The sequence below is a fragment of the Lactuca virosa genome, chromosome 2 (genome assembly GCF_052849685.1).
Source record: "Lactuca virosa cultivar CGN04683 chromosome 2, Lactuca_virosa_CGN04683_v6, whole genome shotgun sequence".
Classification (NCBI taxonomy): domain Eukaryota; kingdom Viridiplantae; phylum Streptophyta; class Magnoliopsida; order Asterales; family Asteraceae; genus Lactuca; species Lactuca virosa.
In genome coordinates this window covers 43,058,631-43,078,833 of record NC_136427.1, presented here as the reverse complement: position 1 = coordinate 43,078,833, position 20,203 = coordinate 43,058,631, and the positions used below count along the sequence as shown (strand labels likewise).

Below are 20,203 nucleotides of genomic sequence, written 5' to 3'. Positions count from 1 at the left end.
GGGTATTCTGCATGAAAGATCATCGGTCTGTTCTGGTTGATGGTTTTGGCATAATAGGTCATAGGTATTTGCGGTTCAGGTATACGGGATTTTGATTCAATATTTGGTGAAAATAGGGTGCAGGGTGAGTTGCCATCAGATGTATGTGCTCAGAAATACATGAGTTGTCTTCACAGACAAAAGTTGTTGAACAAGGAGCTCGTTCTATCCAGTGGTTTCTTTCGGGATCGTCGATGATTAGGTCATGAGGCATTTATGTCACTCAGGTTGATTATCGGTTCTTGATGGATTTGTTAGCTCGTTGTATAGACTGTTATCTATTGTCTAAGATGAGCAGTTGATGATCTTCCAATTAATTTCAGAGTTTGGTATGTGTAGTTCCACATGAGCTTTGTTCAGTAGTGTATTGGATCAGTGGATTAGCTCACAATGCATTATTGATCATTGGTAATTTTGTTCATCGTCAATAGTGAGGTTATTCATATGTTTTGAGCTGTATCAATGGAAGTTCAGTAGATGCATCAACCTATCGTCAAAATCTATACATTGTACCTTTTGCTTTTTGGGTATGGGTAACCTCAATTGCTGCTTATAGAAGTATGGTTTATAGTGGGCTCAGGTTTGGCAGTTGTCTTTGGTTATTAGGAGTTCGGACGTCAGAGCGGTATTAAACTGTTTTTCAGATGTGGCTTTGGATCTATGCAAAATCCAATTTTGGCATGTCATGCCGAGATGGTTAGTATTTGGATTGATCCGACCAGGGTTTTAGCAGCATTTTTGAATAACTTTGGAAGTTTTATCGAGCGAGTTACGTATTGGTGGAATATGTTTGGTGTCAGTCAGGGGTAGGATCTTGTTTTAGTCATTTATGAGGATGTTTATGTTAACGATTGAGGTTCGTCATTTCCTTAGATCTACTGGTACTTCACCCTTTGGGTAAGGTTGTGAGGAAAAAGGAATGCAGTAGATCCAGGGCTGATTATGTGTTCTCTTGAGGGTGTGTATTGTAGTTAGTCATTAGATATTGTCATGAAGGGTGTATATGGACTGCACAAGATAGCAAAGAAACGCTTGGTTCGAAGTATAAGCATGGTTTTTATTTGGGTTATATCCTTTGAATTGGAGCAAGAGTGCAACCGCTATCTCATTCATTGGTTGTGTGCCGCCATGTTTTCGTCTGATTTTGCGTTGGTAGTAGCCTGTACTGTGAAAGGAATCGTTCCTTATAAAAGGGTATGGCTCGTGATTTGTTTGGTTAATGATTGAGAGGGATGTTGGTTGGGTTCTCGCAAGTCGGTGGGTTGATGGTTGAGTACCATTAGGGCCCATATGGTGCTGGTCGTGAGTCTTCAGGACAGTGAAAGAATAACGACGAGATCACCATAGTACCATGAGCTTATCGTTCTAGTGGCTAGAGGGAGCCACTATGTATTGTAAACCAGTGGTTGTATGATTCACATGGATGGGACCCGGTAGTCATTTGATTGAGACTCTTAGGTCTCGAATCATTAGTCTTATTAACATGTTTGAGTGTTGGTGCATTGTTGGGAGTCAAGAGACTCAGTGACCAGCCGATTTGGATCATGTGGAAAGTAAAAGTTTGTTGGGAGTATTAATTGTGCATCAGAAGTCTCTTGTCGAATGTTTGCATAATGAAACCCATTTATTGGAAAACTGTTTATTAGGTTTTTGGTTACCAATGTTGGGTATCGGTTCTGAAATCTCGATTCATGGAGTTCGTTGTAAATGCATCGAGGATTTGTCAGGTGGATATACACCACAGCCGATGTGGGATTTGGATGCAAAATGAGGTTCTTGGATTGACCATCATTATGCTCATGGGAGCAACAGGTTGGTGATGACTTGTCAGGAAGTCAAGTATGTATTTAAGATTTTTGGGCATAATTTCCGGATTTAGGATTGGGTGAAATTCACAATCAGGATGTTTGAGTATTCTTTATGCATGGTTGGTGGTGTTCCTAGTCAGGGAACTAGGGGTAGGTATAACGATTGGTTGATCATCATTCATAGTGTATGGTTTCTGAAGGTTAGACTGATGGGTTCCTGGTTTTGGGGAGTATATTAACGAAGTTGGTTTGTGGTTGTAGTTCTGAGAGTTCCCGATTTGAGTGGTTTTCTTTGGAAGTTGGGTTATACAGCTAGGGAGAGAAAAAAAGTTGTTGCGGTCGAGTATTTTCAAGTTATTGGATTGTTTGTTGGTGGTTGTGGGTTTTTGAGTGGTCACTCGAGTTTTCTTTATAAGATGACTTGATTTCGAAATGGTTAGAGGGATCTTATGGAATATGTTGGAGTTGTTTCGGAGATCCTAACCAAGACAGATTTCGAGGACAAAATCCAGTTTGAGTGGGGGAAAGTTGTAACATCCTGTTTCGAGAAGTTTCTTATTTCGGGATTATGGAAAATAACTGGATCAATTAAAGGCCTTGGGCTTTAAGGGAATAGGGTTTAGAGCGTATTGGATGTTGACTATAATGGTTATGTGATCCAAGCCCATGGTTTGTGTTTTGGAGTCAAAGGGTAAAATGGGAAAAGTGATGATTCAGACTTCTTCCCTGAATTAAGGATTTTAGTTTGGTATGTTTTATGTCGAAAGTAATTAGATAGAATTGTACGGCTTTTCAGCACCTTTCCATGCATATTAAGAACATTGAAAACGGAGTTGAAACGAAGAAGTTATGGTTGTTTGAAGTTGAAGTGGAAATTGGGGGTTTTGACCTATGCAGTGCGTAGAAAAGTTACACAAGGCGTAGCTGCTACATAGGGCATAGGAAAGTTACACAGGGCATAAATGTTGCAATGTTGGACGCGATTTTAATAATAACCTATGCATGACGTAATCCCGACATATCAAAACCCTAATACTTTGATTTTGAGCCCTATTTAAGGGCTCTAACTTATGGGAAACCCTCTCATGACCAGCCTCTATCACCTAAGATCATTCCTTGAGAAACCCTAGCCCCCTCTTACTTTTTTTATCCTTGACATCATTTATGAGCTTATTTCTCCATTGAAAGGTTGAATCTTGAGAGCAAGGTGGTGGCAAAGCGTACAAAAGAAGGGTTCAAGTATAGATCCAACAAGGTTACTTCATTCCTGGACCATTGTGAGTAAAAAGCTTCTAACTAGCTCATTGGTTTCATAGATCTATTTATTTGTCATATTTGGCACTTTTTGGTCCCTTGAGCTTGTGTTTTGGGAGTTGTAAGAACTCTAACACATTTTAAGCTATATGGAACACTCTTGAGACTTACTGGACTTGGAAAGTTGTGCTTTGGTGCTTGTTAATTAAGCCATGCAAGTTGTTTTAGAATTTGTTTTTGGTCATTTTAGTGTATAAAGTTTGGATCTTGAAACTTTGTAACCTTGTTATGGATAAAGTTGGAAACTTTATCCATCTAAACATCATATTGATTCAGATCTGAAGGTTAGAGACTTGGACTTAATGGATTAAGTTAAAAAAGATGCATTCTGGTCCCTTTAAGACTTAAAGACTATATCTTATTTGTTTGGACCATCCAAATGGATAAACTTAGAAACTTTATCCATTATGAATCTATTAGGACCAGATCTGAGCTTTGTGTGAAAGGTCTTAATGTATTAAGTGCTTACAATGAATTTTGGCAATAGACACTGTACGCAGGGCGTAGTCTGGGCTATGCCCAGAGTAGCCTGATTTTCACCCGTTTTTTGGATAACGCTCTACACTCTACATAGAGCTAGGTGTACGTCACGCGTATGTCAACGAGAGGTTGGTTGTTGAATTTTTGACCAGTTTGAGTTTTATTCAATTGTGAAGGGTTGAGGACTTATAAGGGCAAAATGGTCTTTTGCCCAAGTGAGGATTTATCTTGGTATTTGGACTTGATGAGTTGGGGTATTTACCTTAATTGCTAATTAGGGTTTGGTTTGTAGATATGCTTAGTGGGAGGGACTTTAGCACCGGCAGCTCGTGTGTGAGATCTATTTGTTTACCGATCGAGGTGAGTCTCTTCACTATACTTGTGGGTCGAAGCCACCAATGTCGGCACACTAGATTATGTTTGTAGGATGATAATTGTCTTTTTGGCACTTGTTGATATGTCTGCTTGTGCTTGTTATATTTGTGGCTCTGGCTGATATGCATGTATGTTTTATGTATGTGGGGTGAAATAGTCCCGGGGGTGAGATAGACTCGATCGGTTGAAAAATACCGATTGAAATAGAGTCTGGGGTGAAATAGGCCCGTTTGGTTGAAAAACACCGATTGAGTTGAAATAGATTCGAGGGTGAAATAGACCCATTATAGCTTTCAGCTAATATGTATGTTTGGTATGCGGTATGTTGGGGAACTCACTAAGCTTTGTGCTTACGGTTTATGTTTAAAATGTTTCACGTACTTCTTGTTTCAAAAGGAAGGGCCCGGTTTGATCGATGTGTATACCCTGGAGATTTATTCCGCACTGAATGTTTACGAATTACTCGGATGTTTTGAGAATACTTTGACTTTGATCGTTTTTTGGAACAATGAATGAATGGTTTTGACTTATTTATAAATGAAATTTTTACTCGGTATTTTTGGGATGTTACAGTAATCCACATAACACATGGTCGGTCATACTCACCACATACAATCTGCCACCCTGGCTGTATATGAAAGAGTCATCATTCATGTTGACTTTGTTGATTCTCGGCCCTAAAGCACCTGGTAAGGATATGGATTTTTCCTTAGGCCGTTGGTGGATGAGCTTAAACTTTTATGGAACTCAGACGTACGTACTAAAGATGCGGCAACAAACATATTCTTCATTATGAGAGCTATGTTGTTGTAGACAATAAATGACTTTCCAGCTCGTAGCAGTCTATCAGGTTGGAACGGAGAAGGTTACAGAGCATGTCCTACATGCAATGAAGACACTCCTTCGTACCGTGCAAAAAATAAAGTCGTATATATTGGTCATCGTCGTTTCCTAGATACTAATGATCCATTAACAAAGAGGTGGGACTTTAACGGGCTAGAGGAGACTAGACCCGATCAGAGACACTTTAGTACTGACGACATACAAGAGCAAGTAGGTCATCTACTAACTCGTCAACCGGGTAAACATCTTCAGTATGGATGTGGGGAGATAAAGCGACAAGATTTCGAGTGAACTGGTCGAAACGAAGCATTTTCTTTGAACTCGAGTATTGGTCTTCTCTACAGCTGAAACACAACATAGATTTCATGCATGTTGAGAAAACTATGGATGAGAGTTTGTTAGGTACTCCTCTAATGAATGATAAAAGTAAAGACACATCAAATGCACGAGAGGACTTGAGAATTCTAAATATTCGGAGAAATGAATGGTTTCAAAGAAAGGGTGACAAGTTTCATAGACCCCATGCAAGATACACTTTCACAAAAACTCACAAAAACTCATAAACTGCCAGATGGGTTTGGGTCTAGCATCAGTAAGAAAGTAAACAATACTGATACTAACATTATAGGGTTGAAAGCTCGTGACCATCACATTCTTATGCAATGTTTAACACCGATTGGAGTTAAAGGGTTGTTAGACAAAGACACTAATACACATATTGTAGACCTTTGTACGTTTTTCAAGCAATTTTGCTCAAGAACACTAAAGGTGGAGGATACGAGGAAAGAAGAAGTAGACATTATTGAAATCCTGTGCAAGTTATAATTGATTTTTCCTCCAGAGGTTTTTGACATTATGGTTCATTTAGTTTTGCATTTACCTGATCAAGCGATTTCCAAAGGCCTATTATGTATGAGATGGATGCATTCTTTCAAAAGGTATATGAAAAAACTAAAAAACTATGTTAGAAACAAGGCGAGGCCAAAAGGTTCTATAGCTGAGGGTTATGTTGTTAAAGAAGCTTTATCATTTTGTTCGATGTACCTTCAAGATGTGCAGACTCAATTCAATTGCCCTAAAAGAAATGAAGATGTTTCCTTTGAAAAAACAAAGTTTTGGATGTTTGAGTCTAATGTCGACGGACCAAGGCAACTCAAATCAAAACTCTTAATCTAATGGAAATGCGTAACATGGAATGGTTTGTATTGAATAATTGTGAAGAAGTCAGACAGTATATCGAGTAACTATTCTTATCACTAACTTTCATTATCAAATTTGTTATCTTTTTACATATATGAATTCTATATCTTTTTGTCATCAATGTAGGAAATTCAAATCTGAACATCCTCAAAGTGATGAAACGAGCGAATTTCCTAACTAGTTTAGTGAAAAGGCAACACAAATTAACAGACATATTTTTCCATCAATCTAAAGAATACATAATAAATATTACTCTATATTTTCAAGGTTCATCAAATGAAAACAGAAAACTCTCCCGAATTCCACAAAGAGTTGTTGGCTCTTGCAATGGGTATACAAATGAATGTTTATACTTACACCGCATGCATAGTCAATGGTGTTAGGTTTATAGTGATTAGTAATGATGCAAAACGCACAACACAAAACTCTAGGGTTTTAGTGGTGGGTGAGAAAGGTGAGTAATATTATGGCTGGTTAGAATAGATTATAGAGTTGCAGTATACACATTATTATTTAACTTTACTATTTCGGTGCAAGTGGTTTGATACTCGAACATGAGTTATTTCTGGTGATAATTTCACCAGTATTGACACACGACACGGACCATACAAATATGATCAACTCATATACGCTTCATAATCCAAATAAGTGTTCTACATCCGAGTGCCTTCTCGAAAAAACAAAAACAATAACCATCAGTGTTGTCAAGCATGTTAATTATTGAACTATTCTGGATCTACCATTGAACGATGATCATGTCCAACTTGTTTACAATGACTCTATCCAAAATGTTGACAATGACTCACATGAAAATGTTGACAATGTCGATGTAGTTCAAAATATCTATTCATCCAATGCTCCATTTTTTATCGATTTCAACATGTACTTTCAAAACATTCCTAGAGTCGATGTTGATGTAGAGAGTGCAACTGAAGTTCCTCCGCCAACCGGAAGAATCAATGATGTTTCTAATTGCGAGACTAATTATGATGAGAAAGATTCTGATTATGATACCGAAGAAGACACTGAAGGATATGAGGAAGATTCTGATTTGAATAGTTCTTATGTAATGAGTATTTGTAATATAAAATTTATTTGGATTTCTAGTTTAAATAGAAATGTTTATTCCTATGTAATGTGTATTTGTAATAGAAATTGTATCTGTATATATTATAATTTTTCAGGTTATGGCGTCAATGTGACTCTTTTTTTTGTACACCATGGCTGTTGTTATGTGTCGTGGACATGGGGGTGATGGAGTCGAGGACCCACCTCTTCCAGGCGGTAGAGGTGCTGGTCAGCATGAGCAGGATGAAAAGTCTTATTATGAATTTTTATTTACTATTTTTATTCAGTTATTATAAAATACCATTTATAGTAATTTTTACTTATATTTGTAGTTGTGCCACACAGAAGAGTCAGAGGAAAAGAGAAAAACATTAAGCTCGAAAAAGCGCTCTTAAACAATAAGGTTAAACCGATTGGCATGGACTATGATATGGATATGACATATGATCCCGTAGGAGAGCCAGAGGACATGTTTGCACGTGAAATTGGTAAAATAATGTGGCGGATGGTCCCTGTTGATAAAAGAACTTGGAAAAGAGTTCCCCCCCACCCCCGTGATAAACGATACAGTAAAACAATATTTAGGGTAAAATTATTTATATAATAATATATTATATGGTTAATTATGACTGACTTTTACTTGGCTAGCTTTTTTTTGTTTTTGTAGACAAAGTTTGATTTTGATAAGATGTCCTAGGATCCAGAGGCTGCTATGCTATTAGAGAGTTTTGAAGCACCTTTGTTAAGAGCTTATCAAGAGCGTAAAGCTGACGCAAAAGCATATTTTTTGAAATTCGGAGGGTATGAGGATATCCTGAGAGAATTAGCCACCCTCCGGATGATATAGAGGTTGATAATTGGAGGAAAGCAATTGAGTATTTTCAAACGGATGAACACCTTGTTGCTTAGGCAAGAAACAAAAAAGTTTGTGAACTGCAAATGTCTGTGAACCATGGGGGGTCGAGCTCGTACAGTAGTACTTGCTAAAAAAAGGTAACGTACGATATATGTAATTATTTATTTAAAATATAATCTAATTTTTAATGTTAAACAGAACCTGAAGAGAGTGAAAAGGTTCCGCAAGACTCATACCGATAAGAATGGTGTATTTTTTAATGACCAGGCGGAGCAGCAATACGTAAGTATTTAATTATAATTTTATCATATGATTAAGTTTTTATTTATACTTAATTGTTAATCACTTTTAGAAAGAGATTTATCATATAATCGGTTAGTGCAAGAGCTCTTAGAAGAAACGCAAGGGCCAGAAGGTGAAAGAGATTTAACACCCGTTGGAAAAGAGCTACTTTCGAACGATTATTAGGTGAACGGCGTCGCCATATTAGAGGCATCAGCCAAAAACCTTTTGTTATCTTGCCACTTGCACAACCATCGCATCCACCACCACAGTCATCACAACCATCACATGTAAAACTAGATTATTTAATTTCAATAAATGCATATTGATTTGGTAATTTTGTTTTGTGGTGATTAATTGCTAAAAGCTTTGATAATTGGCTTTTTGTCCCAAGTGCAATAAATAGCAATGTACTTTGGATTTTTATCCCTATTTTAAAAATAGCAATACACCAATAACTGCATGTTGATTTGGTAATTTTGTTTTTGTCCCAAGTGCCATAAATAACAATGATCTTTAGTATTTCTTGTATTTAAGGTTCTTTATCACAAAAAAGTAGATTATTAAATTTTAAAGTCTCATATATCTATATAATGATCAATAAATGCATGTTGATTTTTGTAATTGTGTTTGTAATTTTATTTATGTTCCAAGTGAAAGAAATAGAAATGTACTTTGGTTTTTGTCCCTACTTTAAAAATAACAATTACTTTGGCATCAATAAATGCATATTGATTTGCTCGTTGTGTTTGTAATTGTGTTTTTGTCCCAAGTACAAGAAATAGCAATGTACTTTGGTATTTCTTGTATTTAAGGTTCTTTAGCACAAAAAAGTAGAATATTTAATTTCAAAGTCTCATATATCTATATAATGATCAATAAATACATGTTGATTTGGTAACTGTGTGTATGTTTTAAGTCTAAGAAATAACAATGTACTTTGTTTTTTTGTCCCTAGTTTAAAAATAGCAATGTACTTTGGCATCAATAAATGCATGTTGATTTCGTAATTATGTTTGTAATTGTATTTTTTCCCAAGTTCAAGAAGTAGCAATGTACTTTTAGTATTTCTTGTATTTAAGTGCAAGAAATAGCAATGTACTTTGGTAGTTTTTGTTTATGTTTGATAGTTTAACTTATAAGTTTATATATGTTGTTATTTATTATGTAATTGGAAAATCTCCGGGAAATGCTCAAAGACCTGATGTCTAAGGAGGAACTACATGCATTTTTTCAGTAGGGGAAAGATCAAGGACGAAACGAGGGGAACGAAGATGATGGTTCGTCGTATAATTAGTTTGTGTTTTGTATGTTAGACTTGTTGTGACACTTTGGTACTTGTTGGAATTACAACACTTTGGTTGTTTATTTTGGTATGAAATTATAACACTATTTAGTACCTAATAGGATGTAGTTATGTAAGTTTTTTCTGCATTTAATGTCATATCAGTTTGCACCCAAAAGTGTTGATTTTTAAAAAAAATTAAAAAAAAAGATGAAAAATGTTATTACCGGCGATAGAAAGAATTACCAGGTACAAGGTTATTAGCGGTGACATAGGGTATTACCGGCTACAAGAGAATTAGCGGTGATAAATATCTTTACTGGTGACATTTTGAACAATAGCGATAGAGTAGTACCGGCGACTTTTTACTGGAGACGTGTCGCCACTATTGCGTTTACTAGCGACATTTCTAGCCTTTACCAGCAATTTTTCTCACTGCTAATTTATTTTTTTCTTGTGGTGATTGTACATCAAATATCACATCGATGATAGTCAATCATTCCAAGTTCTCCAATGCTTGAAGTATGCTTTCTAACTTTAACTATAAACTAAATCTATATGTATTAATTGATTAGAAAAGTGAAAAAAGGATAATTGATTTCTAAAATCTATATCCTACAAAAATTAAGATGACTTGTGTTGATTTATCGCAAAGACAATGATTCAAGGCCACATGGTGTGCCTGAACTCTATCTGGGAATAATGGTTTTTGGGAGGCCTTAATTTTGTGATGTGATGTTCAATTATGACAGATTGTTCATTTGGTTGCGGTTACCAGTTTTATTTGGTTGTTTAATGACAATTTTTGATCTTCCATGCTTATTAAGTTCCTTTGTAACCGACGATTTTCATGTGTATAAATAATGCATCATAACCCTTTTGTTCATCATTTGAGCCTTTGGTATGTTTATCTTGGTTAATGTTCTTGAGTTTAATATGCATTATATTTAATATTAAGAGTAAAAAAATTTCTTTTTGTGATGACCCATAGAATTTTGAGCATATTATTTGTTGATTGTTGTTGTTGAAAGGAAACAAAGAAGATAAAGGCTAAATATAGTTCAAAAAAGAAGGTCATGCATATAGTGTATATCTAGAGATATTCGTGACCCAAAAGGTGCTAATGAAGAAATCATAAAAACTTTGTTTTTAGACCAATTTCATAAAAATGTCTAGAATGAACCACAAGTCCAAAAATTATGTATCATATATGCTTGGAAATCTTTGGGTGTGTAGTTTCTATTGAAAAAAATGGCGTTTAGAATTTTCTATAGGAAGTTTTTGACATTTTTGTCACAGCTTGTCCATTGGATACAAAACAACCGAATTTGACAAAGCTTTTTGGTTTCCCAAGTCTCTCGAGATCTTTTATGCATGTATTGAGGTATTTGATGTTTATAAGTTATTTATTAATTCTTTTAATATTATTTTAAGTCCTATAAAAATCTTAAGTTTTGGTTAGAATCATCAATTTTACATTAGTTCATCTTCTCTCCAAATATTGTGTGTGTGTTTTTGATCAACTTCAATAAGAAGTCTAGGATGATCGAGAACTCATAAAATCATGTACTTATATTCTTGGAAAACTATGGATATATACTTTTCAGTGAAAAAAACATAAACACTTTTGAAATTATGTATAGGATGTTATAATGTCTTTGTCACATGTTGTCCACTAGATAGAAAACAACCGAATTTGACTAAGCTTTTGGATTTCCTAAGTCTCTTGAGATCTCCCATGTATGTACCAAAATATTGATCTTTTTAAGTTATTCATTAAATCTTTTAGTGTTTTAGGCCACATAAATATTTAGGGGTTTGTTTAGAATCATCAATTTTAAGAAAAATCATTTTTCCGTTCAAATTTTATGGGTGTCTTTTGGACCAACTTCAACGAGAAGTTTGGAATAATCCAAAAGTAGCAAAAGAATGTATCTTATATGCTTGGAAAGCTTTCGATGTATAGTTTCCAATAAAAATAACAAGTCTTTTGTTGTTTTTTAGATTAAGTTGTGATGTTTTTGATACAGACTGTTATGTGTACAAAAAATTTGCAGTGTTCTAGAAAATCAAATTTTGACCAACTTCAACATGAACTTTGGAACGATCTAGAACTCAAAACTCATATATCTTATGTGCTTCGAAAGCTCTGGATGTGCAGTTTCTAATAAGAGAAAAATTCAAGTCTTCTGGAGTTTTCTGGAGGTAGTTATGACGTTTTTTCCATATGTTCTCGAATGTATAAAAATGTTTGGTGGTCTAAAAAATTATTTTTAGATCAACTTCTATGTGAAGTTTGGAATGATCCAGAAGTAAAAAAATAAATAAAAATAAACCCCATGTATGCTATATGTTTGGAAAGCTCTAGATGTGAAGATTTCAAATTAAAAACTAACAATAGTGTTGGAGTTTTATGGAGAAAATTATGACATTTTTGCCACAAACTGTCCAGTATATAAAATAATGTACGATAGTCTGAAAAAATATTTTCAGACAAACTTGAACCTGTGAACTCTAGAACTATCCAAAAGTCAAAAAAATCATGTATTATGTACGCCGGGAGAACACTGCAAGTATAGATTCCAACGAAAAAAAATGAAAATTCTTTTGGAGTTTTATGGAGGAAGTTATGAAAATTTTGCCATAGTTGTTTAATGTACAAAAGTATGCTTAGTGGTCTGAAAAAATATTTTTGAACTAACTTCAACATAAAGTCTAGAATGATATAGAAGTAAAAAAAAACATATATATATATATATATATATATATATATATATATATATATATATATGTATATATATATATACATATATATATATATATATATATATATATATATATATATATATATATATATATATATATATATATATATATATATATATCTTAATAAAAGACTCTTTTGTTCCACATGCCTCTTCCATATTCATTTTCAGCCAAAAGTGTTTTTACCTTTATACCCTTCAACCTTTTAATTAATATTTCAGAAATCATTAATGTGTATAACTCATTTCCAGCATTATACGATTTTATTTCATCCGATGATTTGCTTTTTGATTTTGAGTCTCCATTATCATAGATGGTATCAAGAATGTAACAGACTTTCCTCATTATATATATATATATATATATATATATATATATATATATATATATATATATATATATATATATTCCTGGAAAGCTCTGAATGTGTAGATTCCAATGAAAAACTAGAAAGTCTTTTGGAGTTTTATGGAGGAAGTTATGAATTTTTTGCTACATTCTATCTAGTGTACAAAAAAATGTTTTGTGGGATGGAAACAAAATTGGAACAATTTTAATGTGTACTTTGGAACAATCCAGTAGTTAAACAATTTTAAGTTATAACCTTTTTGCTACTGGTTGTCCAGTGTACAAAAAATATTTGATGGTCTGAAAGAAATATTTATTGACTAACTTAAATGGGATGTATGGAATGATCAAAAAGTCAATGAATAATGTATCTTATATCTTTGGATAGCTCTAGAGATGTAGTTTCTAATCGAAAAAGGAAAGTCTTTTAGAGTTTTATAGAGAATGTTATGACATTTTTGCCATAGGCTGTCCAATCTGTATAAAATTATTTTGTGGTTTGAAAAAATATTTTTAGACCAACTTCAACAGGAAGTCTGGAACGATTGAGAAGTCAAAAAGTCGTGTATTTTAGATGGTCGAAATGTTATAAATGTGTAATTTCCATTGAAAAATGGCAAATGTTTTAGAGTTGTATAGAGGAATCTATTTTGTTTTTTCCACAACATGTTCAATGTACATATAAATCTCCAGTAGTTTGAAATATGTTTTGTGGTATGAAAATATGTTCAGTGGTGTAAATTATTGTAACATCCCAAAAATACTAAATAAATATTTTTGTTTTTAAGTCAACCAAAACCATCAATTATTCGATTCAAACCATAAAAAGTGTGACAATATGGAAAAATAGTTATCATAGTACAATCCCAAAATCATAAAATATTAAACACGGGTGGATGCGATGCGATCATGTCGGGCCCTTCCCTTTTGAATCGGAAGTACTTGAAAAACATTTAAACATTAACTTTAAGTAAATAGCTTAGTTAGTTCCCCAAATTACCACTTACCATACATACACATCATACATACATATCAGCCTAAAGCTGCAATAGGTCTATTTCACCCCTGAGTCCCTTCCGACTTTCTAAGTCCCTTCCGACTCCTTCGGTATCTTTCAACTGGTACAGGTATATTTCACCCCTACATCTAAGCATACAGTCATACTATCAAGAGTCACAAAGACAATAATCACATACTGGCATATCAGTAAGTGTCACAGAGACATTTATAATCCTACAACATAATCCAATGGGCCGACATTGATGACTTCTATAAGGTCACACCTTATGATCCGATGAGTCAAACACATTACATGGTGATCACCACTGCCAATGCCAGCATCAACATCACCATCAGCGTCAGCGCCTCAAGTCTTATCAGCATCAGCGTATAGTTATATAATCTAATGTAATCTTTGTATATTAGGTAATGATACATATATGTATAGAAGAGATAGGAGATCTGATATCTTTGTGATGAGGATTGGTACTTGTATATATTAGTATATTTTAAACATTAGGGTGAAAACCTAACAAAAATTTCTTGGTGAACGTCTTTGTGACAACCCGTTTTCTTGGTGAAAACAAACCCTTTCTTGGTGAAAAACAATTTGGAGAATTCTTCATGTTCTTTACTTTTTTCTATTCTTTATTTGCTTAGCTTAGTTTGTTATTGTTTATCATACTTGAAGTGTATCCGATCGATACAAACCTTTTATTGGTATCAGAGCAGGTTTTTGATATACTAAAGTAATTATGTCTACCTCTTACAATCCAAAATTAAATGGTTGCAACAATATTCCTCCGTTTGATGAACTCAACTTCACCGCTTGGGAATCAAAGGTCATGTATGCTCTAGAGATCATGGATTTTGACATGCTTGGTATCATCAACAAAGGTCCCATCGTTGTTATGTATCAATCATCCAAACACGGTGCATATGATAGTAAGCTAAAATGGAAATCTATGTCAGGATAATACAAGGAAGAGAAAAGGGTATTGGATCTCGATGTAAAGGCAAGAGTTGCTATTGGAAACTCTCTCCCTTATTTTTTTTCTATTGTTTGGTTCAAAACTACTCGACTGCTAAAGAGATGATGATCACTCTATCATCAGCTTTTGAAAAGGAAATCCTCAGACGACGAAGCCTCAAAAGGTAAGTGTCTCATGGCCCAGATCATTGAATCTCAGGGCTGACACATCAAATGACAGCGTTGATACTCTTGATGTTGATCCTTCGTAAGCCGGTACAGACCTTAAGGAATGGGACGCAACCTCATCATATCAGATTTTACTAAAATTTCGTATATGTAATGTTGAAGTTTATTTGGTTAATGAAATTCTTAACATGTTTCCTCAGTGCTCCGTTAGCAACTCTGAACCTAAATATAAATTAAAGTCTTCTATTTCAGATGAATCTTCAATGTCTCATAAGCCTCATCACAAGGTATCATCTGAGCATACCATCGATGACACTCTTTATTCCAAAACTAAAACAATAACACTTAAATCAAATCATCAAAGTTCTTCAAATCCAACAGTTGAAAAGAAATCAAAATAAAATGTTAAACGAAAGAATCCTAGAATCAAAGTTTGTTATCGATGTAGTGATGCTTCTCATAAAGTCAGCGAGTGTACTTTTGAAAATAACTCCATTCGCGCTGAGAACATCATGACTCATAATGATAAGTGGATCAAAAAGGGAAACTCTTTGAACTGTCTCCCTGATGATTGTTATAATATTTTTTCTTAAGTGGCCCATTGCAAGATGGGTCAGTGTATATTAATTGTATATTTTAGTTTTAGGGTAAAGAACATATTTGGTATCTAGATAGCGGTTGCTCAAGATATGAATGAAGTTAAGTCTCTTCTAGAAGATTTCATGAAGAAGGATGGTCCTACTATTACATATGGGGATAATGGCAATGGAGCTACAAAAGGATATGGATCCATCAAGTGTAATTCTATCGTATTTAAGAATGTCTCTTACATGAAAGGTCTTCAACATAATCTCATTTCAATCAGCCAACTGTGTAACGCTGACTATGAAGTTCGTTTCAATAAGAGGGAAGAAAAGTTGTTGATAAAAAGAACGTTCATGTTTTGATTGCAAATCGACAGAATGACATTTATGTTTTGAATATGTCTCCTGCTGACAAGTCTCTTCGTCACTACTTCTACTCCCATGCTCAGTCTCGTCTAAATTGGCTGTAGCACAAGAGGTTATCTAATTTGAATTTCAAAAACATATCAAAGATTTCTGGGAATCAGCTTGTAAGAGGAATTCCGAAGATGCAATTTGTCAAAGATAAGCTATGCTCAGTATGCAAAAAAGGAAAGAAAACCAAGTCTTTCTTTAAGAAAATGTCTTGTTTTTCCATTATCAAACCACTTCATCTCCTTCGCATGGATCTTTTTGGACTGGTTCCGATTAAGTCAAGAAATGGGAAGAAGTATACTCTCGTTATTGTGGACGAATTTTCAAGATTTACCTGGGTAGTCTTTTTAAGAAAGAAGAGTCATGTCACTGATGAAATCATTTCACTCATTAAGCAATGGCAAGTTCTCTATGATCACAAAGTTAGACAATTACGTAGTGATCATGGAACTGAATTGAGAAACTCCTCCCTAAAAGACTTTTGTTCAATCTTAGAAATTTCTTAGAACTTCTATTGTTAGAAGTCGTAAAAAAAATGGCATTGCTGAAATAAGAAACAAAACTCTCATTGAAGCTGGAAGAACTATGGTCGTTGAAGCTGGTCTTTTTTTGTCATTTTGGGCTGAAGTTGTCAATACAACGTGTTATAACCCAAACCAGCCCATCATTGTTAAGTGTTATGGGAAAATTACCTATGCGCTACTTAAGGGAAGGAAACTGGACATCCCTTATTTTCATGTGTTTGGGTGTGTTTGTTACATCTTGAATCAAAGCGATCAACGCTCAAAGTTTGAAGCTAAAGCTGATGAAGGAGTGTTTCTAGGTTACTATACCGTATTCAAGGCTTTCAGGGTATTCAATTTTTCAAGGCAAACTATTGAGGAAACAACTCATGTCACTTTCGATGAACACTCATTCATTCATGATCAGATTGATCATCCCTCATTAATTCTCAATGAATTTACTTATAGTCCTTCGGATCCTATTCCTGATTTCTTGCCAAATGACATTGAGCCTATTGTTCCCAATGTTGATCAAATTATCAGCTCGCTACCTATCTCTGAAGATCAGTCTGTCGTCTCCGAAGAAGTTGTACCATCAAATCAATAAGATTTTGTTCCAAACAACACGAATGAATGTCCTGATCCTAGTATTCTTCGAGAGCATCCTGAATCTCAAATCATTGGAGATGTAAATACTAGGATTCTCACTCGTAGAATAGTCAGTAGCAACTTCTGCATGTTTGTGAATTTTTTCTTGATGATTGAACCAAAGAATGTCGTTGACGCCTTGAAAGAAGCTGACTGGATCAAGGCTATGCAGGATGAGCTGAATGAATTTGAACGTCATCGTGTGTTGACTCTTGTCCCCAAGCCTCAAGGAAAAATCATTAGCACTTGCTAGGTATTCAGAAACAATATGGATGAAGATGGGATCGTCATAAGAAACAAAGATAGACTTGTGGCTCAAGGTTTTTGTTAGCTGGAAGGGTTAGACTATGATGAAACTTTTGTTCTTGTTGCTAGACTTGAAGCAATTTGTCTGTTTCTTGCTTTTGCTTCATTCAAGAACTTCAAAGTCTATCAAATGGACGTTAAGACTACCTTCTTACATGGAGATCTTCAAGAAGAATTTTTTCTAAAGCAACCTTCAGGGGTTGCAAGTGAAGAGTTTCTGAATCATGTATATCGTCTTGATAAAGCTGTCTATGGTTTAAATGATGAACCTAGAGCATGGTCTGCCACATTTGTGAGCTATCTTCTTGAAAGTGGATACAAAAGAGGAAAGATTGACAACACCTTGTTCATCAAGCATTCAGGATCTCACATCATTCTTGCTCATGTCTATGTTGATGATATCATTTCCGGATCCACTGATGAGAAACTAAGTTCATAATTTGCTGAGATAATGGCTAAGAAGTTTGAGATGAGCATGATGGATGAACTAACTTTCTTCTTAGGTTTTAAGGTTAAACAACTAACTGATGGAATTTTTGTTTGTCAATATAAATATATTACAGACATGTTGAAGAAGTATGGTTTTTCTAATTGAAAGTCGGCAAAGACTCCAATGTCCTCATTAGCTTCTATTAGCGCTGGTCCAAATGGTGTTGATGTGAATGTAACTTTGTATTGAGGAATGATAGTCTCACTGCTCTATCCTACTACCAGTTGTCTATGTTTGCCACTATATTGTGTGCTCGTTATCAGGTCAGTCCTAAGCAATCTCATATTCTCGCTGTAAAAAAGAATTTTTGTTACTTAAAGCATACACCCAATCTTGGGTTATGGTATCCTCATGATTCTGAGTTCAAGCTAGTGGGATACACTGACTCTGATCATTTTGGTTGTGGCATTGATCGTAAAAGTAGTTCAGGAGGAGCTCAAATTCTTAGAGACAGATTGGTGAGCTGGTCCAGCAAGAAGCAGACATCAGTGGCTTGTTATACCGTTGAAGCTAAATATGTAGAAGCTGGAATGTGTTGTGCTCAGATTCTATGGATTCAAAATCAGCTATTGGATTATGGTTTAAACTTCTCAAAGAATCTCATATGATGTGAAAACACCAGTGCCATTTAGATGATACAAAATCCAGTGCAACATTCCAAAACCAAGCATATCAATATCCGTTATCACTTCGTCATGGACATCGCAAAAGGGAAAAGTGGAGTTGTTCTACATTCCATCCGCTGATTAGCTGGCTGACATTTTCACCAAGGCATTGGACGAGAAGACTCTAAAGAATTTGATTGCAGATATTGGCATGCTAAATAATGACTTAATTGTTTTGTAACTTGTTTGAATTAACATTGTTTCTGTTTGCATTCTAAAAACACAAAAACAAGTGCTTCTTTTACTATGTTTAAAGATCTTTACATATTTTTCTTAAGCTATGTATCTAATATTTACAAGTATTGTCTTTTCTTTCTTTTATCTATCTTTCAGGCATATCTAAGATTTATCTGCACCTCCTTCCTCCAGAGTTTTCAAGAAATAGAGTCGTCCAGAATGTTCTGAATGCTCTTGGTGTTGAGAAGAATTGTGACACCAGGTCCTCTTCTTTTTGATAATTCCCTCTTTCTCCTCCATTCACTGTCATGGATGCAAGGAGCAACCATCAATGCAGTGAGTCTTGTTTTCATCTACCGACTCATAATCCGATAAAAAATCAAATGCCCTCGTCTTGATCTTTTCAGCACGATGGTTTCATAGATTTGAGCCAGTTAACTCATTGGTTACAAAGACTATTCTTCGCTTCTTCCTTGTTCTTGATGAGCATGAAGCTTGGAATCCATTTGCAGCACCGCGTCGATTAATGGCCTCATCATTTTTGATTTATAGTAAGTTGTATTGTATTTGCTCTTGCCTATGTTTTCTTTTATAGCCAGTCTTCAAGGATGGATATCTCAACAAAAGGAAATTAATTAATGAGTATTCATTTCAAAAGATATCCTTTTGGTGATTCCACTCAAAAAAAAATCTGCCTTTATGATTCGTCTGAAAAAGGCTATGTAGAGAGCCTTTGAAAAAGCTGTATATTCCTTTTTAACTATTCTTCTTTCTATTAACTATTTCCCATGCTTTTATTTCCTTGTTTGAACAAATTTTTTTGTATATTATTTATTATTTTGTCTATGTATCTTTTGACAAGTATATAGCTTTTGACAAATAATCGTCCCTAGAAGCATGCTGCTGTATGTGCCTAAATCACTCTAAGTATCTCATCAGCAAGACCATCTGCTGAGATGACATTGAGTCACCCCTTCACGCTGATTGTCTAGCATCATCTAAACTCTCTAAGTGAGATTTCCTGGTCCAAATAAAACTTTATAGAAAGGCTTGGGTGTTTATTCTTAGTTATCAATCTTACCAGACTCTGTCCCTGGAAGCATGCTTGTCGTATGCATCAGGTCTCATGTTCTACTGAAACATCGAGCATAACCCAGTGGCTTAACTTTATTGCATAGTCATCATTGTAAGAGATACTTGTCTGGTCCTTAAAATGATAAAGGTGTATTCATTTCCTTGACCTCTTAGACTGAGGTATGACATGATACCATTACGAATTGGCGATGAATCTTTGATTCTAGACTGCAACTAACTCTATGATGCAAGGATTAAAACATTTCTTGCTAGTGGGTTATTACTGCCAATGATTCATGTTGATTTAACCTCAGTGTGATTGAGACATCCTACTTCTCTCCTACAAATCCACTTTATAAGAACTTGATGATCCACAGTGTAAAACCACACACTGATAAAAGTTTGAAAATCTGTTTCAATGGGTATATCATGTACCGTGATGTATTACATGCACCTACCCACTCTCTCCCTTTATTATTCGAATAAAAGAATCTAATGATTCAACGTATAAAACCATACG

The 20,203-nt window shown here is 34.8% G+C and overlaps 1 protein-coding gene across 1 annotated transcript; it reads left to right on the top strand.

Moving 5' to 3' along the window:
• Nucleotides 1-17,728: 17,728 nt before the first annotated feature.
• On the top strand, nt 17,729-18,375 carry LOC145157402 (secreted RxLR effector protein 161-like). Its single transcript, XM_079076445.1, has 3 exons — nt 17,729-17,788; nt 17,876-17,941; nt 18,031-18,375. The coding sequence occupies exons 1-3, from the start codon at nt 17,729-17,731 to the stop codon at nt 18,373-18,375; spliced, it is 471 nt and encodes a 156-aa protein (XP_078932571.1).
• The last annotated feature ends 1,828 nt before the right edge of the window (nt 18,376-20,203 follow it).